Source organism: Protopterus annectens, chromosome 2.part1, assembly GCF_019279795.1.
Source record: "Protopterus annectens isolate FY-2018-M chromosome 2.part1, PAN1.0, whole genome shotgun sequence".
NCBI lineage: Eukaryota > Metazoa > Chordata > Ceratodontiformes > Protopteridae > Protopterus > Protopterus annectens.
In genome coordinates this window covers 1,589,420,903-1,589,443,633 of record NC_056729.1, presented here as the reverse complement: position 1 = coordinate 1,589,443,633, position 22,731 = coordinate 1,589,420,903, and the positions used below count along the sequence as shown (strand labels likewise).

The 22,731-nt window shown below is 42.4% G+C and overlaps 1 protein-coding gene across 1 annotated transcript in view; it reads right to left on the bottom strand.

Annotated features, from left to right (window-relative positions):
- The window catches only part of PLOD1 (procollagen-lysine,2-oxoglutarate 5-dioxygenase 1), a 1,142,395-nt gene that overhangs the window by 350,037 nt on the left and 769,627 nt on the right, over nucleotides 1-22,731 (bottom strand). Inside the window, exon 14 of the mRNA XM_044063038.1 lies at nucleotides 17,100-17,213. Coding sequence (XP_043918973.1) covers nucleotides 17,100-17,213 — 114 coding nt within the window. The remainder of the gene's footprint in view (nucleotides 1-17,099; nucleotides 17,214-22,731) is intronic.

Here is a 22,731-nt window from a genome sequence, read left to right as displayed (position 1 = left end):
GTTTCTCCAAAAGAATAATCCTCAGGAGGAGATGCAGATGGGATGGATTCCTCTGCATCTGAATCCTCATAGGGTGGTATAGAAAATTCCTGATCAGAAGAGGAATCAGAAGAAATAGAAACCTGATCTGAAGATTCATAATCAGTGTCTTGCCTAGGCCTCTTTGCGGGGGGGGGGGGGGGGTTGGGAACCCCTGATCAAGGTAATTAAGTCCTCAGCCATTTTGATCATCTGTTTTTTAGGCATAGGGGCCTAAGCACGTGGCTCATGCATCGTATTTTTAGACTTAGAAGTTGTTTTTGTTTTTGAAGCTGGCATCGGTTTTATATAGAAATGTTGAGGCCTGAAAACACCCTCAGAAGCTGGTGCCTGCTCAGCGGCTCCGGACCCATTCGAGGGAGAGACATCCACAGGTTCAATACTCTGAGAATCTCGCGGCATACCGGACTCCACATGGGTCTTGGTAGAGGCCTGCGACTCAAAAGTAGCGGGTATCAGGGGCTGTGAAAGTGCCTCACTGAGTATTGGCGATCCGGCGACTGGCTTAGGAGAAGCTTCGTCGTCAGTTTTGGACCTCGACGGACTGTCTCTTTCTTTGTGTTTTTTGTGAACTCTGGTAGTCGGATTGCTATCCGACGACATTTCAGGGTAACTAAATCTGGATCCAAAATATTTTGAAACAAAAATATATCGACGCTTAATAGTGCATTGGTTAAATCTAGCACAAAACCGACAGCAAGGCACATTCTGATCTGGGCCTAGGCAAGGAATACAGTACAAATGAAAATCCTTATGAGGTATTTGCTTCCCACAAGTAATGCAATTATTAACTTTTACTGACATCGGTAAGGAGCAAGAAAAAGTTTCCCCAATGGGGTACTTAGCTTTAACTGAAGACTTTGGTTCTGAAACTCAAATGTAAAAATTTCAGGTGTCGGCCGACCGGCACTTGCGAACTGCTTCTGCTTCGGGCACCGCGTGGCAAGAAAGACTGAATAAAAATGGCATTGGCTGCATGTTTTATACCCCAGACGACCTGACATCATGGAAGAGGAGACACCAACTGACGCAGGACCCAAGACTTTGATATTCAGGCCGACTGAGGGCAACCTGCCAGCAGATTGCCTAAATGTAATGACTGCAACAGTGAAACACGAAGAACATCGGCCGGCACTAGTGTAAATTGCATGTGCTTCGGGCTCCATGGCAAGAAAGACTGAGGAAATGGCATCAGCTGCCTTCCTTTATACCTGAGGTTCTGACATCAGTTTTACAACCGACGGCAGCCAACGTCATATACCAAGGACTCTGGTATTCGGGCCGACTGAGGGCTACCCAGGAGCCGAATAACCCATATGTGATGACTGCAACAGTGAAACATGAAGAACATCTGGTAATCAATACTTTGGTCACTAATATCACACATATTAGAAAAATTCAGTCTGATGGAAATATGCCTGTATTACTTGATATTGATGGATAAAGGAATGAAGGATGTGATATTATTAGTAATGAAAGGGGTGACTTCAAAATTTACAGTTTCAGTGACCTTGAAGTGAATGTAACATGGACAAATTTATTTTCCAAAGGACTGACTTTTGTACCAGTCAAGGGTGGCAAAATTGATGAGGTGCTTTTGTATTTGAAGTTGTACACTAGGAAACTGAATTTCATTTTTTTTTATTTCTTCACAATGACTAGAAATTGGGAATTTCAATGCATCAGTGTAATAAACCCAGTACGTTTAATCCACCATTACAACAGGTTTCTTTCAATCCACATGAGTTAGGGTTGGGATGGTTTTATAGTTTTTATGTCAGTTTACAGACCTTAGCCATTCCAAGACCTTAACATTAAGGTCCTTAATGGAATTTACAGATGTTTGAAAGCATTTATGAGTATGATATCAGGAAGCTTTTTAATCAACCAATCAGACATTGTTCCAATTGAAGAAATGACGAAAGAATGTTACTCAAGGAAGTAATGGGGAATACATTAGTTAGGGCTATGAAACCGGACAAAAGTGGGGGCCTTGTGGTAATGATCATTAATGATTATGTTAACAAAATGTTGGCTTTATTATATTCAGATACTTATGAAGAAATCTCAATCAATGAAATGAATATAGCTTATAGGCATGTAGATTTGTTTTTGGAAGATTTGTTAATGAATGGGCAAACTGACGAGGGGGAACATAAATTTCTTCATGTTTTATACCCAAGGACCCCCAACATATTTCGTATTCCCAAAATCCATAAAAGTTTGAATAATCCCCATTTCGTCCAATAGTAGAGGCCAAGCCACCCAAAACCTACCCTTTAGTTAAATATGTTGATTTTCACCTGAAGGGGGTAGTGGCGAGACATTACTTTACATTAAAAGACTCATGGGATTTTCTGTCTAGAATAACAGATGATCTGTATGATGAAAACTTGATATTCGTGACTATTGACATCAAAGATCTGTTTTCTTTCATTCCACATGAGTTAGGGTTAAAACAATGAGTGAGAAAGTCACTAAAAAAACAGTCAGTAAAAACAAAATGAAAACTACAGCAAAGCTAGAACTTCCCCTGAGTGACCTCCCAAACCTCTTGTATCAGAGGCACATGGGATATATGTAAATGATCCTTAAGAGCATCAGGTGTTTCAGCTAATTGGCAATTCTGAATGCCCATGACTTGTGTCGTCATTTTACTGGACAATTTCAGGCCAATAAAACAAAACCCCACTAGCTGTGGATATGCATATTTCGGCCTTGTTATGACCTCGTCAGCACAGCACAAGCAGAGTGTTTGACTAAGCATTAGAAACACCGGGCTGTTATACACAACTGATGTCCATTATCATTAGGGTCACTGCAAAAATATCCCGAACAACAAACTAAAACAATGACTGAGAAGGTCACTAAAAACCCAATCAGTAAAAACAAAATGAAAACTCTTGATGTTCATAAGAATCATTTGCATATATCCCATGTACCTCTGATACAAGAGGTTTGGGAGGTCACTCAGTGGAAGTTCTAGCTTTGCTGGAGTTTTCATTTTGCTAGATGATAAGTACATAAGAGTATGGGTTAAAAAAGATTCTGTTATGGCAGCTAAGGATATGTAGAAAGAGACTAAACAAAAGATAATGCACAAACTGAGAAACTGGAAGTTCTGCTGTTTTGATATGGATAGCAAGATACAAGCAGTGAAAATGTTTTTAGTCCCTTTAATTTTATACACAGGTATATTTTTATCAACCAGAGGAAAAGCTGTGAATAGCAATTAATAAAGAGTTGAAGGATTTTATCTGAGATGGGAAGAGGGCAAGAGTCAAGTGGGATAAGCTGATTCTTCCAACAGAACACGGTGGTTTGGATTACCTGACTTGAAGGGCTATTTCAGAGCTAAACAGTTAAGGCTGCTATACATAGGTTCATAGGTGTGTACTAAGCTAATGGCCCTGGGGCCTTTATAAGCCTAGCCATAGGATTATCCTGGCATAGTACCATCCGAACTTAGTTCCCAGTGCCTCTGTCAAGTAGAGCTACTGGAGTTATCCCCGGGATGAATTTTCTGTTTCCCATCCACTCATCAAGATTTCTCTTAAAGAGGGTCAGCCAGGTACTCTGCTTGACATGTATGGGAAGTCTGTTCCATAGCATGGGCAGTCTCTGGGTTATAAACCTGTCTCTCCAGCATGTTCTGTTAATTGTGGTAATGAGGTTGAGGTCTCTGGAGCGTGTGGTGGGGAGGGATTGGGATTTCTTTAGATGTAGCATCTCTAACAGAGCTGGGTCAGACATGGCTTTGTAAGTCAAGCAGACATCGCCTCTAAGTAGGCGATATGAGACAGAGAATAGTTGGGAGTTTTTTGGGTCTGTCCATATAGAACAAGTGTTTAAGGCCTAGGATCCTCTTTGTGAGGTACTTTTGTGGCCTCTTCAGTTGTTGCAGGTGTCTAGTGAGGTACATGCCAAATGGGGCATTGTACTTGATGATTGGCCTAATGAGGGAAGAGTATAGGGAGACAATGACCTCTTTCTTCCTGGATGCAAAACCCTTAGTAATGAGATGTGCCATATAAAAGGACTTTCTGACCACAGTAGCAATGTGGTGATCAAAAGAGAGGTTGCTGTCAACCTGTGTTCTCAGATCTCTTATAACACCTTCCGAGTTTAGTGGACTACCATCAATGTGGTAATTCATGGGAACCAGGTTTTTCCCAAAGAGGATGATGACACATTTTTTGACATTGAGCTTAAGGCTATGATTCTGACACAGTCATTGGTCTCAGTGAGGCCATTCTGTAGGATGTCAGCATCACTTGGGGAGTTAATAATAGCTCCCGAGAGGACCCAGGACCAAAACCTGTGGGACTCCACTCGTGACTAGTCGGCAGTCTGACTTGGGAGTCAGCTACTTTCACACTCTGGGGTCCATCTGTGAGCCAGTTTGTGACCCACCTAGTGATACAGGGGTTGATGCCAAGCTTAGTGAGTTTTTCTATGATTCCTGAGTGGGGAGTGGTATCAAAATCCGTGGCCAGATTAAGGTAGGCTGTATGAACCACCTTGCCTTCATTCACAGCTCTGGTGACTGACTCAAAGAAGTCAACCAAGTTGAGCAGGCATGATCTACCCTTCACAAAACCAAACTGTGTGGGAACCAGAGATTGGAGATTCCGTATACCCTTGTTTATTAGGTCCATGATGATTCGTTCCACAGCTTTGCATATCAGACTTGTCAGGCTAATGGGGCGATAGTTCCCAGGGTCTGTAGTCACTCCTCCTTTGTGGAGAGGGATGACTGTAGCAGTGCACCATTCGGTAGTGACAAAGCCTGAAGTGAGGCTGTGATTGAACAGAGCACACAGCTGAGGTGCCAGTTCACTCTGTAGTTCATGTAGAACACAACCAGGAATATTGTCAGGTCCCACAAAAGCTGTATTCATGGCCTTGGACAGTGCTGTTTTAACCTGTGCAGCAGTAATACTGAGTTTTTGGCAATCTACTGGTATTGTGATTGGTCCTTTGGGGGGGTAAAGTTGGCACTGAATCTGTTGGCCAGTATACTAGCAATATCTATTAGCTCGGTATAGGAGGTACCATTGTGCAGTAGCTATGAGCAAATCTGGGTATTGCAGTGGAGAATCTTTACATAACTATAGAAGGCCTTGTGGATGTCTTTACTATTTGTTGCAGTTTTGTTTTCATAGCTTGCTTTAGAGGATTTGATGAAGTATCTCAACTTTTTGTTGAGGCTGATAAGGGAGCTTTTCCATAGGTTCATAGGTTCATAGGTTCATACTAGGCTATCTGCCCGAGGGCATTTACAAGCCTAGCCCATAGTTTTGTGGCTTACGCCACCCCTTTAGTATGGGGAACTATACCCATTATTTTGCTGTGCCTCTGTCGAGCAGTGACACTGAGGTAATCCCTGGGGTATATCTGCGATCTCCCATCCATTGGTCAAGATTTCTCTTGAACAAGGCCAGCGAGGTGCTCTGCCTCACATATACCGGGATTTTATTCCACAGCATAGGGAGTCTTTGGGTGATGAATCTATCCCTCCAGCACGTCCTATTAATAGCCGTGTCGAGGTTTAAGTCTCCCGCCCTTGTGGCTCTGACGGATCTTGATTTTTTGAGGTGCAGCATATTCATCAAATCTGGGTTTGACATGGCCTTGTATGTTAGGCATGTCCAGTGTTGGGACTACACCTTATCCCTCATCAGTTTCCTCCTTCTGTTGTAGAGTTTGTTTATGGCAGGGGACCACCAGATTGGCTTCCTTTTTTTGGAGGAGAGCATCCTGGTTCTATTGGGTATGGTGAGATCCATGCATCTGTGTACATGTTCGTACAGTGCATTAGTAAATAAGGAGAGACTGGGATTTTGGATCCAGATCTTTAAGAAGAATAACAATAACTATACAGAATATTACATTCATACAGTATTCTAAGAACTAAGCCAACATGGGAATGGAGAAAGGAGTTTCTGTCAAGAGGGATAACTGCAATTAGGGGTACAGAGAATAGGCAAGACAAGGCAGGAATTTACTGGAAAAAAAATGGCAAAGAAACCAAGGTATTAAGAGCAAACAATTAGAGAAGGAAAGATAACGGAATGGGAAGTGGTCAAGAATACATTTGGACTGCAGCCTAGAGATTGCCTTACCTATCAAGGATTGTCATCAGAACATAGGCAAAGAGAAAGGAATAGGGAGATAAGTGAAAGACCAGCACTGGTAGAGGAAGAATACAGAAAGTACAGTTGTGTACATTTACCATAAATGTAGCTGTTCGAGTGTATTCACTGTTGCAGTCATCACATCTGGGTTATCTGCTTGCAGTAGCCCTCAGTTGGCCTGTATATCAAAGTCTTGGGTCCTGCGTCGGTTGCTGTCTCATCTTCCATGACGTCAGGTAGTCAGGGATTTAAAGCATGCAGCTGACACCATTACATCAGTTTTTTTTTCTCCAGATGTCAGGTGCCCCCATAATGGGAAGCAATTATATACAAGGTTACACCACCAACAAAAAAGCAAATACACCAAAAAGCTTTAAGCATAGTAAACAAGAATAGAGGTATAGTAAATGGAAGTCAGGGGGCTGGAGGGAGGGTAACTAGGACTGCAATTGTGAATACACTCGAACATCTACATTTACGGTAAGTGTACACAACTGTACTATGTTCTTCATGTTTCACTGTTGCAGTCATCACATTTGAATAGATTCCCAAAGCTAAGGATAGGAGGAAGTAATTAGATAGCATTAGGACCAGCCATAAGGCCCTGCAAGACTGCAGTAGCAAAGCCAGTTCTGGATTTTGAAAAAATTGGCAAGTGGTAATGTTTGGTGACAGTATGTACAGAGCTCCAGGTAGCAGCTTCTAGGATATCCCTGGTAGGGACACCTCTGAGAAAGGTTGTAGAGGTAGATGCAGCCCTGGTTGAATGTGATCTTATCCCCCGTGGAGTAGGTTTTTCATGGTGCTTATAGCAGAAATGAATGCAATGGCCTATCCACTTAGAAATGTTTTTACTTTGAAATGGCCTTTCCCTCTGCCCCTACAGCAAATGCAACCAGCAGCTGTTCGGATTTCCTGAGAGGCTTAATCCTGTCCAAGTAAAATCTAAGTTCTCTGTGCACGTCCAAGGAGTGCAGTATTCATTCCCCTTTGTTCTGTGGATTAGAGAAGAAGGTTGGCAAATGACTGGACTGATTAAGAGCCACACTGGATACCAACTTGGGCATGAAGGAGGGATTGGTCATGAGGGACACACTGTCAGCATGAAAGATGATGAAAGGCTCCACTGCCATGGGGGCCTGTAATCCAGACACCCTTCTTGGTGAAGTGATAGCTAGAAGGAAGGCTGTTTTCCAAGAAAGGAATTTCAACTCTTCATTTGCAGCTGGCTCAAAGGGAGGTAGAGTGAGCTTTTCCAATACAAAGTTAAGGCCCAGGCTGAAGTAGGGGCTCTCCTGGGTGGTTTTAATTTTTTGCCCCTCTGAGGAATTGCTTCAGCAGTGGATGAGAGTAGAGGGGTGGTTCTGTAGTGTAATGAGCTGAAATGGCTGAGGCATGAATTTTGATGGAAGAAAAGGAAAGGCCCTTGTGAAGCATCTCAGTTAAGTATTGAAGAATATGGGGTAAACTGGGCGTTGCTGTGCCCATCCACCTAGTTTGGCTCCAGGAACAGAATCCTTTCATTTTTCAGCACAGAATTTTCTAGTACTAGGCCTCCTTACCTCCAAAATGACATCCATCACTTGCTTACTGAAGGATGGGAATGGAGAGATCAGGTAATTAGCTGGGCTGCCAGGTTCAGAGTTTGAAGTTGTGGGTGCAGAATCTGACCCTCCTGCTGAGACAGCAGGGCAGGGGTCTGAGGCAGGTGCCATGGTGCCAGCAGTGACACACTGCGCAAGAGGGGGTACCAGTGTTGGCGTGGCCAGTCTAGTGCAATCAGTATTGTCCTTGGTTTGTCCTGTTTGATCTTTAATAGTACCTTGGATAGGAGAAGCAGAGGTGGAAAGGCATAAACTGATAGTTTTTTCCAGGTGAAGGACATGGCATCCACTTTCCAAGCTTGTTTGTGGGGAGCCCTTTTGCAGAATTTGTCCAAACGGTAGTTCTGGGGGGAGGCAAACAGGTCTATCGCTGGGCTCCCCCATTTGTTTCTCAACATGTTGCATATCTTTGGTTCCAGTTTCCACTCATGTGGGTCCATGAAGTTTCTGCTTAGGTCGTCTGCCAGTGTATTTAGCTTTCCTGGCAGGGATTGAGCCTGTAGGTGCACTTGGTAGCTCAAGGCTGTGTTCCACAGAGCCATGGCTAGTCTGCAGAGAGGGTATGAGTGGGTTCCCCCCTGCTTGTTTATGTACCACATAACAGTGGTGTTGTCCGTCTTTACCAATAACTGTCCTGGAAGAATGTGGTCCTTGAAGACTGTCAGAGCATTCTCTACAGCTAACATTTCTTTTTGATTGATATGCAGGTGCATTTGATTTGGGTTCCATTTGCCCAGAATGCACTGTCCTACCAAGTGAGCCCCCCATGCATAATCTGATGCATCTGTTGTTAGGGTTTGGACGGCAGGGGATAGAGTGAATGGCAGTCCCTTGTTTTGGTGGTAGACCTCTGCCACCAAAGGAACTCTATCTGTAGACAAGGTACGATAGCAATCATTGATTCTAGATCGTGAGAATGTTGACACCATAGGCTTTTTAGATACCACTGTAGTTTTCTCATATGCAGTCTTGCATATGGAATTAGTAGAATGCAAGAGGCCATGAACCCCAGGGCTTGCAGTATTTTCCTTGCAGATAGCTGGGTCTTTGTGGCCAGTATTTTGAAGTAGACTGTCAAATGAACTTGTTTCTCTGGCGTGAGGTAGGCCATCTGGGAAGTTGTATTCAAGCTTGCTCCCAGGAATATAATTTGTTGGCAGGGTACAAGATGTGATTTCTTTTTGTTTATGGTGTGCCCCAGAGACGTTAGCAATTTCTTTACAAATGCCAGAAGATTTAATAGTATGTCCTGGCTTTCTGCCTGAATTAGACAATTGTCCCGATATGGGTATATTTGAATACTTCTTTGCCTGCAAAATGCAGTGACTGGAGCTAAGCACTTTGTGAATAACCTGGGCGCAGTAGATAAGCCAAAGGGCAGTGCAGAGAACTGACAGTGCATGTAGCCTGCTCTGAAGCGTAGGTATCTTCTGCAAGATTCCCTTATTGAGATGTGCAGGTAGGCTTCCTTTAAATCCAGTGTTGTCAACCAGGCATCTTTGCCTAGCATGGGAAGCAGCTGATGAAGAGTTTGCATCTTGAATTTTGGGATTACCAAAAATGTGTTTAGGATAGACAGGTCCAGGATAGGACACCAGGAATTGTCTTTTCTGGGTACCAGGAAAAGTCTTGAGTAGAAACCTTGCCCCCATTCTTCTTCTGGAACAGGGTGAATAGCTCTGATGATTAAAAGAGAGAGAATTTGCTTTTGAGCCTCTGCCCACTGATTTGGGAGTAGGTCTTGCCAACCGTTTGGGGTTAGTAGGGAGTGAAAGTGAAATCTGTATCCTTGGGAAACTATATTTAAAACCCATTTGTCCTGGGTAATGAGTTCCCAATTTCTTGCATGCAGGGCAATCTTTCCCTCTAAAGGGACAGTCAGCTGAGTAGGGCTTGGAAGATTTAGAGTTAAGTCACTGAGACAGTTTACCATAGGGGGGAGTCTTACTACTCCGTGTTTTGGAAGTGGGAGCCCCCCACTGCTTAGGCCTGTGAGTACCTTGGGACTGAAGTCTGGGTGTCCTGCTGGTTCTGGGTTTAGACTGAGAAGGCCTGGAAGAGGCAGGAAAGGACCAATTCTTAGAGGGCCAATGCCCACTAAATCTGGGAGGCTGTACTTGCAGGAATTCTTTAACAGTTTGCATAGATTTAGCTTTTTCCTCCATCTTTTTAAGTACTTCTGCTTTGTTGCCAAACAGGTCTTGGTTTAAGGGAGCATCCAGTAATTTAGCTTTAACATGATCTGGCAAAGATTGCTCCTTAAGCCAAGCATGCCTTCTAAGTACAGACCCAGTGACAGCAGCCCTGCAACATGCCTGTAATGAATCAAAACCACATTGCAAAGTATGTTTTCCAACTTGTTCAGCAGAATGCATTAAATCCTGTAAATCTTTATTTTCAGCAGTCAGGAGTCAACATCATTTTCTGTTTAAGCAATCCAATAATATGCTGCTGATACTTTAACATATGAAACTGGCAGTTTAAGGCCCTAATGGCCAAAGTTGCAGAAGTATATACCTTCTTACCCCATCTATCCAGCGCCCTGGAATCTCTATCAGAGGGAGGTAGGATTTTTGGCAGTAGTAGCCTTAATACCCTTGAGTCCCTGTGAAATGGTCTCAGGATCCACAGTAGGATTTTTAAAGAGGAACTTATGAGTGTCAGGTACCCTGTAATACCTATCAGGTTTTCTGGGAGCAGGAGGTAAAGAGTCAGGGGCCAGGCTAGATTCAGAGAAGGCATAATCTACAATGTCCAGTACAGGATGGATAGCTAAAGACCTGTGTTGAGGTAGGAGTAAGAATTCCTTAAGCCTCTTTTTTGAGTCAGAGGAATCCTTTCCCAGCAAAAATGCTCCCTGAGAGTATGCAAGGTTTCCCCAAAAGAGAAATCCTCTGGAGGGGAAGCAGAGGGAATGGAGTCCTCTGCATCAGAATCCTTATAGGTAGATAAGGGCAAATCCTGGTCATCAGATAAAATGGAAATTTCATAATCCTGATCAGAAGAATCAGAAGGAAAATGAATCCTAGGTCTTTTAGAGGGGGAAGGGTGGCTTCCCCTGATTAGAGTAATAAGGTCTTCAGCCATTCTTATCATTTGTTTTTTAGGCATAGGGGCCTGACCATGCAGTCTGGGGGTCGGTTTTCTAGGTATGGATCGAGTTTTAGGCCTTGAAAAAGAAGATGGCGTCAGTTTAATATGCAAGACAGTAGGCCTGAATACACCCTCAGAAGCCAGTGCCTGCATAGCGGCTCCAGACCCATCCAAGGTAGGAGACAGCCGCAGGTTCCACAGTCGAAGAAGCATCTCATGGCATTCCGGCCTCCGAATGGGTCTCAGTAGAGGCCTGCAAATCTGAAGTAGCGGGTATCAGGGGCTGTGAAAGCTCCTCACTGAGTACCGGCAAACTGGCGACTAGCTTAAGAGAAGTGTCGGTGGCAGCTTTGGACCTATGCGGTCTGTCTCTGTCTTTATCTTTGCGCTTTTTTTGGAATGTCAGTAGTCGGGTGGCTTACCAAAGCCATTTCTGGATAATTGAACTGAGTACCAAAATATTTAGATGCATAAATAAACCGACAACGAATAGTACAAGGTTTGAATAAGGCACAAAACTGACAGCGAGGTACATCGTGGTCTGGGCCTAAGCAATTAATGCAGTACGAATGAAAATCTTTATGAGGTATTTGCTTTCCACAAGAAATACAATTGTTAACTTTTACTGACATTGGTTTAGAGCAAGAAAAAGAATCCCAATGGGGTACTTAGCTTAGTTGAAGACTTCAGATCTGAAACTCGAAAACGAAAATTCCAGGAGTCGGCTGACCGGCACTTGCGAACTGCTTCTGCGTCGGGCACCGCACGGCAAGAAAGACTGATGTAATGGCATCAGCTGCATGCTTTATACCCCTGACTACCTGACATCATGGAAGATGAGACAGCAACCAACGCAGGACTCAAGACTTTGATAATCAGACCGACTGAGGGCTACTGCAAGCAGATAACCCAAATGTGATGACTGCAACAGTGAAACATGAAGAACATCAGAAGCTGCTCTTAAAAAAGGGCATATAAATTATTGAATAATAACTATACGAATCAATCAGAGGAGGTTAGAAAGGACTGGAAAGAGAGACTGGATAAGCAATTCACAAAAAAACAATGGGGGATACATGTATGGCTCGCAAACATTCAACAAAGTCTAGAAGACTTAAGGACCTTTGTTTGGAAATATTTGTATAGGTCTTTTAATACCATAAGCAGACTCCAAAGAAGTTTTCCTCAGGTAGACTCCAAATGTTGGGAGATGTGATGGGGAAGAAAGAGATAATTGAGAATATATTTTCTTGGGAGTGTAATGAGCTGGCAGACTTCAAAAATTCCCTGCAAACTACTCTGTCAGAAATAATGGGTAAGCAAATTGGTGTAATTCAGGAAATTATTTTGTTTTTGAGCTGTGATGCATAATCAGAATGGTCTACACACAGTAAGGTATTGCTGAGTTTAATTATGGTGCCTGCCAAACAAGCAATTACTAGAAAATGGAAATCAAAGTCTAAACCAACTGTACTTGAAGTAGTGAACATAGTAACTGAGAGAAAAGAACTGGAAGTGGGATCTTTAGAAAAGGGTAGGAGCAAATTACGTAGAAAAATGGGAATTGTGTGAACAATGCATGCAGAATAATATTTTGAAAGAGGAATGAAGTTTAAGGGAAGGCAAGAATTGAACGAACTCTGCAATATTTAAATGACAATAACTGTATAGTAGATTATATGTGATATGTAATTACGTCAATATGGTTTGTTTTCATTTATATAAATGTAGGATTGTCTATGGTATAAGTGATAATTCGATAAAGACATTTCTTGTTTTAAAAAATTCCAAGGCCCTAAGCAGTAACACAATCTTCCCAACTGTACACAGGGAGCAAATTCCTTGATCTAAGGGGAGGAGGTGGGGGGATACTTAGGATGTGGATGGAGATCACCCCAAAACAAGGGAAAAGGATCCAAGTAATTAAAAGAGGAGACAGAGGGTAGATGGGGTACTACAACATTGATCTACTCACACTTCTACATTTACGGGAAGTGTAACACAACTGTACTTTATTCATTATAAACAATGTTGCAGTACTGATTCTTGGTAGGATTCACAGAGCTTCTAAGAGGATATCTGGAGAGGAAGAATGTCTGGGGACAACATGCTCTGCAAGATGGCAGAGGCAAAGCCAGCCCTTGAAACAGCCCCAAAACGGTAAGATATTGTCCTGCCCCAGGATATAGGATGCATTAGAGTTACTTTGGCTTGTTGTGCCAGTATCCAAATGTTCATAGCCAGTTTGAATAGGGGGTAACACTGTGTGCCCCCTACTTGATTGTGTACCACACAGCTGTGGTACTGTCTGTCCAAATCTGAAGAGTTCCCAGAGTCAGTCTATCCCTGAATGCCTGCATGGCAAAGAAAACTGCCATCATTTCTTTCTGATGGATATGTCATTTTGCATGCCACCTGTCCCAAGTCCCCTGGATTCTGAGATGTCTTAAGTGGGTCCCCAGGTCCTGTCTGAATTGTCTCTAGTAAAGGTCTGAGATGCCTCTGGTAGAGTAAAATGGGTTTCTGGGATGGTAAGCACCCTCTCCTCCCACCATAAAATGTCCTTTTTTTTAATTATGGTATTAGATGGAGCATGTTTTTTAGAGACTGCAGATGTTTCACCCAAGTATTCTTTAGGAACCACTGCAGTTTCCTCATGTAAAGATTTGCCAGGGGAATCATAACTTGGAGCTTTTTTCCTCAGGCCTCCACTGAAAAAGGACCTATGTCCAGTCAGACTTTCCCGGTAAACAAATGTTAAATTATTTATTTATTTACTTATTATGCATGAAGCCGTGTAATCCAGGGCCCTGAGCAATCCCCTTGCTGAGATGACATGTCTGGCTTGATAATCTCTGAGGAATTCTAAAAGAAATGACTTTGTCCTGAGAGAGAGGAAGGCTTTTTTTCTTCACAAAATCTATAACTGCCCCAAATTTGACTTTTAGAAATTGAGGGTTAGACATACCTTCAGAAAGCAATCCCCATACCTCCTGAAAGTAATCCATGGTGATTTGCAAATCTGTATGAACTTCTAAGGGTGTCTTTACCTGAATCAGACAGTCAACCAGGCAAGGATAAATATGGACTCCTATGACTGGTGCTAGACATTTGTTGAAAATCCTTGAAGCAGAAAAAAGGCCAGATGGAAAGGCACACACCTGGTAATGTAATCCTCCTGCTTGAAAGTGTAAAAAAACTCCTGTGTTCCTGGGTTATAGGAACATGAAATTATTATCACCATCTATGGCTCTTGAAAGATAAAGTGAAGCAACTTTTGCAAGGTTAGCATCTTCAGTTTTGAGACATGAAGGAATTTGTTTAACCTTGAAAGATGTAAGACAGGCCACCAGGTGTCATCTTTTCTGGGTAGGAGAAAAAGTCTTGAGTAGAACCCTGTGCCCACTTCTTTTGTGAGCACCCTCTGAATGTATTCCTGTAGAAGTAGAACCTTTAAAATGAGAGGAATCCACTGTTCCTGGTTCTTTGGGGGAGGAGGGGGTGGAATCCCTACAAAGGGAATTTTTTCCCAAACAAAATAGTATAGCCTTCCTTTATGATTTTTAATACCCATTTGTACTGGGTTAACTATTCCCTATGGTGATAGAAGAGTGACAACCTTCCTGCTGTGGGGGGGGGGGGGGGCTGGGTTGGGTTGGGGTGGGACTTTGGGGAGGGAGATTCAGGGAATAGCCATAGCTTCTCCTTGGCGAGACTAGATCCTTGAGTCCCCCAGGGCTTGAGCATTGCTCAATTTGGCACGTTTTGCAGTCTTGTTTTTTCCCACCCTAGTTTGTCTAATCCTGTCATGCTCAGGTGAAAAAGAAAAAGATTTGAAAGGATAATTCCTGCTGTATCTAGGAGTGGTAAGACGTGTATAATTCTTTTAACAGATTTCATTTGTTTCTCCTTCTTATCCAGTTTATCAAATACTTTCTCAAATCAGGGGTTCAAAACAAACAAAAAAGATCCTTCTTCACAGCCGCATCAAGAAGCACAGCTTTATTATGGTGACAGAGGGGTTATGTTTCCAGGCAGGCATGTCATTGAGTAACTAACCCCATAGTAGTTGCCCTGCATGATGCATCAAAATCATCATAGCTACATTTCTTTTAACTATTTGGACACCTAGAGAGAGGTAATGCACAGGTCCTGGACACCCCTCTGAAGGCTCATGTCTTGTATCCATCTACTTTAAACTTAATCTGTTCCGGTGTTGACTCAAGGTATTTGAGCATATGGAACTCACAGTTGAAAGCTGTCTTTGCCAGAGAAGCTGAAATGTAGGCCTTTTTACCAAAGTGGTGCTTTCCCTGTCACTTTGTAGGGGGTTCTTGGATATACGTAACTGCCTTACTGGATTCTTAGGAAACCACTGATGGATCACCACTGGAGTTATTAGAGGTGCTTATTGGATTCTTGCATCCTTTAAAAGCAATTAGCTTCCTAGGAGCAGGGGGGAGGGAGTTTGGCTGCAGGGATATGTCCTCAAGCACATCATCCAAGAAAGACTACATGAACGAGGAACAGCCAAACATCAAAGAGTGAGAAGGTTTGAGAGCTGTCTATAATGAGTCTGAGATCTAAAGAATTAACTAGACTCCTAAATGAATGCTTCCTTTATCTTGTGAAGAGTGTCACAAAAGGATAAATCCTCATGGGGTAAAGCTGAGGATTCAGGGTGTCATCAGAATGAGAATCTTCAAAAGACTGATGGGGGAGATGTTCAATATATGTCAATTCTTCCTCATCCTCTTGATTTCAAGGAATCTGAATCTTTTGGTGGTGGGGTGGGAGAGACTTCACTTTCCTTTTTCCCAGGTGAAGCTCCTGGCACGGGATCATTTTGAAGGGTAGGTTGCTTGGTCTTCATGAACTCCATGAAGTCATAGGCCAGCATAACCAAGTCCTGTGAAGAGACTTGGGAAGGAGAAGCAGTGGGCTGGGCACAGCAATGGCTGTGACAAACCTGAAAGCCTCTTAGATTTGGATGTATGGGGCTTAGGGGAAGTGACAGCCTCAGGTCACTGGAAGGCAGGCATGACTTTAATTTGGTCCCCTGGGACCTCTTCCCTATCAGTAACCAAGAGCACACTGCCTTCATCCTCTGTCACCAGAACACGGGCATTAAAAGCCGAAACATGTTCAGTGGCTTTGGACTCAAATGACATTGACCTGGTATCGGAATGTGAACTACGGGACTTAGCTATAACAGCCTCCAGAGAGTTACACCAGAGGACTCTGGCCTTTAAGGCACTGAACCAGAGGGATGCAAATGTGCCTCATCTGCATGGGCAACAATACTCTTGGTCAAGGGCTGGACAAAGACATCCCCAGAAATCCACAATATTCCTCTCCTTCAAATGTTTATCCTTAATGTTTCTTCCAGGAGAGAGCCTGGGAACTGGTGGATGCTGAGGCCTGTGACAAGCCTGCTTTAGTAGAGTCTTTACTCTGCACTTTATGGTTGTAGAACTGAACTTTGCATAACACTTACAATTAACAATGTTATGCAGGGTATTTAGACAGAACAAGAAATGGGAGTGAAAATCTTTCTGGGGAATCTGATTCCTACAGGAAAGACAGTTATTAATGTTCCTGAACATTAACAAGAAAAAGCATCTCCAATGGGGTACTTATCTGAAGGTGTCTGGAACTCTGGTGATTCAAACCACTCATCATATTGAGAATGCAAGGTAAAAGTGTTAAATGATTATCTGACTAAAAGGCAAGAAAGAACTGAAGATAGCGCTGGCTGATGCATGTTTTATACCCCAAAGTCTGGACATTGGTTTGCACAGACATCTACCAGATGGAGGATGGTGAAAGACTGGTATTTGGGCTGGCTACAGGCTTCTGCACAGCAGAAGACCCCAAGAATAAGTGCTGCAATACTGACTATGATGAACAACAGGTATCCAGCAAACTGTATTTCTAAAATATGCAATGCACTTCAACTGCAGTCACATAAAATACGTCAGAAATTAGCATCTTTTTTGAATACTACCTACGTGAATCTTAGTGTTTGATAAATTTGAATACTACAACCATCAACACAGACCAGCAGATTTTGGAACATGTTACATTTAAATCTTATTTTGCATTGTTTTGCTCTCAAAAATTAAAAAACAAAAAAATCCAACTACATTGTAGGGACCATAATACAAATGTACACTGCATCCTGAAGACAAAACTATGTACTGTCGTATAAAGGTTAGAATAATACCTCTGGATTTTCAAAGATCTGCCACAGGTCATTATGCAGGTAGGCTGTCTTGCAGTTAGCTGTGGAAAGGATATATCCAAACTCCACTCTGTTAGTTACATACATAAATACACCCTGAAGAAAAGAAGTTTAAATATCAGTAGTTGGAAATCAGAGACTAAACACATGCCAATAACTTCAAGGTAATAATTTGCTTAACTACACAATTAGCAGTATTCCTTTTACATTACAATCACTAACCAAACAACCACAGCAGGATACAGAAAAAGGCTTACAAATGTAAATAACTGTTTTCTTTGACCAGGATAGATTTTCAGCTTGCACATTACACATTCGGCTTTGGGCACAGTTACAGTTCTTACAGCCTTCTGGCTCTTGAACCAAAGCCAAACGTAATCAGCAGCAGTTTAAAAAAAAACTTGTACGGCTCACTTTGAAAGTTGTTAGAGCACGTTGATTTGCATTAAGAACCAGAAGAGGACTTTCACTTATGGGAAGTTACCCAAACAAACAAAGCAGAAAGGAGAACAACTATGTTTCATTTAACATTTATAAGTGCATTACTTTATTCTTCAAATCCAACAGAAAAGTGATTTTTTAAAAATAAGTATATTACAAAACCTAAACATACTGTCAGACATTAATTAAAACACTAACATAAGCACTGCTTAGAAAACATTCATACACTAGTCTTTTAAACCCTGCAGTTTTATCAAAAATGTAAAATATGACAGAATTCTACAAAGGCGAGCAGCTCAATATAAAACAGTAAAACAATCAACTGATCCCATTTTAAAATGCACAAATCTAATATATGCAAACACTAGGCTGGATGGATGCAATTACAATACCAAAAGAAATCACTCTGTTATGTTTGCAATGGCCACTACCAAAGTAGACAGTATGTATATGAGTGCACATATGTGTGGGCATCCATGTACATGCAGATGACAAGGTGGTTAAAGGTCCATGTTCTGGTTTCTATTGGATTACTTTATGCATTTCTGGAAGTCCAGCTTACAATGATGATCAGGTCACAGAAACAGTATAAATGACAATAGAGATTATTCATGAATCTAAGGAAATAAGTCTACAAAGTCTGGCTGAAAACCTTTGGCATGAACACCTCAGAGAAGGGAAGAAACACAAGGGTTATAAGTTACATCTCTAGTGTAACAGTGAACGATCTACAAGTTTCCAAGTAAAGGGAGACAAAATGGAAACAGTACATGATGGAATGGCTGAAGGAAGAAAACACTTTTTACATAAAGAGTGGCTAGCAAATTAATTACCTTACCACACTAGAATGAGAACGGTGGCATAAAGGCACATTAGTAGAGATGGGAAATGAAGGCAGAAGGGCAGAGAGGATGGCTTATCTGCAAATGGCACAAAACACATTAACTGACTTGTTCATATATATATATCAGACAGGAATTATTACCTCTAAACATGTATCTCTTGAGTCTCAGTCCTCGACTTAAACTCCTGTACTCACAGCTTCCATATACTTCTGCTAATGTGCCAGATGGATTCCACCTATCTGGTCTTCCCTTTATCACCTTCTGCTATGCATCCACTCTTCTTCCTCCTTCCCCTCCTAAACTTTCAGATGACCAACCAGTATTTCACAACTCTTAATTGCATCACTTTCTATTCCAATAGTAATTGCTAATTACTCTTCAAAGCCCTGTTTGCATAGGTTCAGAGGTGTGTACTAGGCTAACGACCACAAGGGCCTTTTTAATTCTAGCCATGCATCCCAAATCTCTGACAAATGTTGGTACCCTTGATAAGTAAAAGCAGGGGCTCAGGAGATAAAACATGTACAAGTAGGAGCCTGGGATATGAACTATTTTCAGGCTGCCTGTGTCCATTAGAGGTATAGGTGCCAAACCAGGAATGAATTTCCTGTTTCCCATCCAAATGTTCAAGTTGCACATGCTTCACATGGATGGGGAGCCTGTTCCACAGACAAGGTAGTCTCTGGGATACATACGTATCTCTCCTGTAGGTCCTACTTATATGACAGGCAAGGTTCAAGTCTTTAGAATGGGTAATTTCGGCGCTGTTTGTTTTGTGGATATGCAGGAGGTCCATCAGAGTCGAGTCTGACAATGCCCCCTCAAAAGCCTGTAGGAGACAGAATAAAGAGATAGGGCCTTGAGGCGGTCTGCATAGGACATATTACTTTTGCTCTGTATTCTTTTAGTGAGGAACCTCTGTGGATGTTCCAATTGTTGGATATGCTTGGTTAGGTACATACCAAAGGGGGCATAGTACATGATGACAGGTCTGATGAATGCCAAATACAGTGGAACAATGACTTCCTTGGACTTAGATGCCATACCTTTGTTTATAAGTTGCACAACATAGAATGATTTCCTCACCACTGTAGACACGTAATGATCAAAGGCTAGATTACTATCTATGTGTGTCCCTAAGTCCTGACTACTGGGTCAACTCTAAGTGGTGTGTTGTCAATATGATAGTCACCAGGGATGGATGACTTCCCAAAGGATACTACTATGCATTTCTTGGCATTTAGTTTTAGTCCATAGCTCTGACACCAGTTGTTTGTCTGTGTCAGCCTCTCCTGGAGAACATTTGTGTCAGTGTGAGATTCAATGACAGCTTCTAATTTGCAATCATCTGCAAATTTAGTCAGCCAGAGACCAGTGACATTGGCCTTGACTTCTGAGAAGTAAATGCCAAAAAGGAGCAGTCCAAGGACTGATCCCTGAGGGACTCCACTTGTGACTGGCCTCTTAGTAGAGGTGGACTCCACAATTCTAACTTCCTGAGTCCTGTCTGTGATCCAGTTGGCTACCCACCAGGTGACATATGGGTTTGTACCTAACCTCTTGTGTTTTTGAGTTTGTCAACAATACCCAAGTGGGGTATTGTGTCAAATGCCTTGGCCAGGTCAAGGTAGGTAGTATGAATGACACTGCCCTCATCCATTACTTTGGTGACCTTCTTGAAGAAGTCCACCAGGTTGACTAGGCATGATCTGCCCTTGATGAAACCAAACTGGGTTGGGTCCAGTGTCTGGAGGTTTACTATATCTCTATTGATCATCTCCATGATAATTCCTTCCATGGCTTTACATATAAGACTAGTGAGACTTACGGGTCTGTAGTTTCCAGGGTCTGTAGATGGCCCACCTTTGTGCAGAGGAATGACTGTTGCCTTTTTCCATTCATGAGGCAAGAAGCCTGTTTGGAGGCTACAGTTAAGTAATTCCAGAGGCTCTGATAGGTCATGTTTTAATGCAACTTGAAGGCATCCTGGGATATTGTCTGGGCACATTGATGCAGTGTTCTTCGTCTTAGTGAAAGCATTAAGAACCTGTTCCCTAGTGATAGAGGGAGTTATATTTGATGATACTTCCTGAGGGAAGGTTGAGGGGGAGAGAGAGAGGGATAAAGTTGGAGCTGAATGTATCAGCCAGGAGGTTTGCTCTATCTTCTGGCTCACTACAGGTGGCTGCATTTTCCAATGGGCTCTGCACACAATTGTGCATTGTCTTTGAAGTTGTGGACATAGCTAAAAAATGCTTTGTGGTTGCCCTTGGCCTTGGGAGGCCAAACTTACCTCAAAATTTGGTTTTGGTAGACTTTATTTGTCCTCTGAGTTTGTTTAGTTTGATGAGAGTGTTTGTATCCTGCTGGGTGCTACACCTCCTAATTTCTGCCATGATTTTATTCCTCCTGTTATACAGCAGATTGATATTGTGATTCCACCAGGGTGGCTTGTTTTTTGAGTTAGTTCTGTACTTCTTATGCTGTGGGATGACTGTTTCACTGGGGATGACTTTGCAATCACTGATTCTATCCCAGTGTCCTTTCTTTACTATGAGCAAGTCTACCTGAGTTGCATGTTGACCACCCTTGTATGTGACCTTATGGCTTTCTCTCTTGCTGAACCATGTTTTGGCTACCATCAAGCCATTTGCCAGATAGAAGTCTAGAATGACTCTCCTTCATTACTCCTCTTGCCCCACCCATGTAGGCCCAAGCAGTCTTCATATCTTGTTTTATCTGTGAGATTGTGGTAGTGTGTGTCAGGGCCTACCATGCCCTTCCTCCATATGGGTGATATCTTTCCTGTACAATTGTATTCAGTTGTTTATAATTGTCTTGTATATGGAGCTTTTCGTCCTGGGCCTCCAATGAAAATGGGCTGTCTTGGCCCAGTGGACTATCTCAGTAACCAATGGCCAATAAAAATAAATAATAAATATTACTTTTCCCTTTCTTATTATTTCTTCCCAGTACCTTGGTTCTTTTGCTAGCATCCTCCATAAATTCCAACCTCCTCTTGCCTATTGTCTGTATCCCTAATTGCAGTCATCCTATCAGCAGAATCTCACTTGTCCATTCATGTGTTGGTTTAGTTGTTAGTATACTTTCTGCTACTTTATTTATTTATTCGCATTTGTTTACCGGGAAAATCCACTGGGCCAAGAAGAACCCATTTTCAGTGGAGGCCCGGGGAGAAATGCTCCACGAAAGCAGTTAGTGTAAGATTACATAATATTGGAACAATTTGTATTAACAAGAAGCACGACTGTCGTCAATCTCCTTAAGAATCTGTGTCCAAAATCCTTCACTTTCCTGCTTCATTATAATCTCTTTCCACTTTGAATTGTAGCCTTCTGCTTGTGTTATGTATAACAGCCCTAAAGTACAGTTGTGTACACTTACCATAAATGTAGATGTTCGAGTTTATTCACTGTTGCAGTCATTATATTTGGGTTATCTGCTTGCAGTAGCCCTCAGTCGGCCTGATTAACAAAGTCTTGGGTCCTGCATTGGTTGTTGTCCCTTCTTCCATGACGTCAGGTCATCAGGGGTATAAAACATGCAGCCAACTCCATTCCATCAGTTTTTCTTGCCCCAGATGTCAGGTGCCCCCCTAATGGGAAGCAATCAAATCTATAAATACAAGGAAATACCTCCAACAAAAAAAGCAAATACACCAAAAAGCTTTTACAGCATAGTAAGTGAGAGTATTGAGGTATAGCCAAAAGAAGAAAGGGGGCTGGAGGGAGGGTAACCAGGACTGCAACAGTGAAAACACTCAAACATCTACATTTATGGTAAGTGCACACAACTGTACTACGTTTTTCGTGTTTCACTGTTGCAATCATTACATTTGGGTAGATTCCCAAAGTTAAGGTTGGGAGGAGGAATTTAAATAGAATGAGGACCAGCTATAAGGCCCTGCAAGACTGCAGTGGCAAAAGCAGCTCTGGATTTAGAGAAAATAGGCAAATGATAATGCTTGGTGAAAGTATGTACAGAACTCCAGGTAGCAGCTTCTAGGATGTCCCTAGTAGGGACGCCCCTGAGACAGGCTGTAGAGGTAGATGCAGCCATGGTTGAATGGGGTCTGACGCCCTGTGGGACAGGTTTTCCATGGTGCTTATAGCAGAAATGAATGTAGTGGTTTATACATTTTGAAATGGTTTGTTTTGAAATAGCTTTCCCCTCTGTCCCTGCAGCAAATGCCACCAGCAGTTGTTCAGATTTCCTTTGAGGTTTAGTCCTGTCCGAGTAGAATCTAAGCTGTCTGTGCACATCTAATGAGTGTAGTATTCATTCCCCTTTGTTCTGTGGGTTAGGAA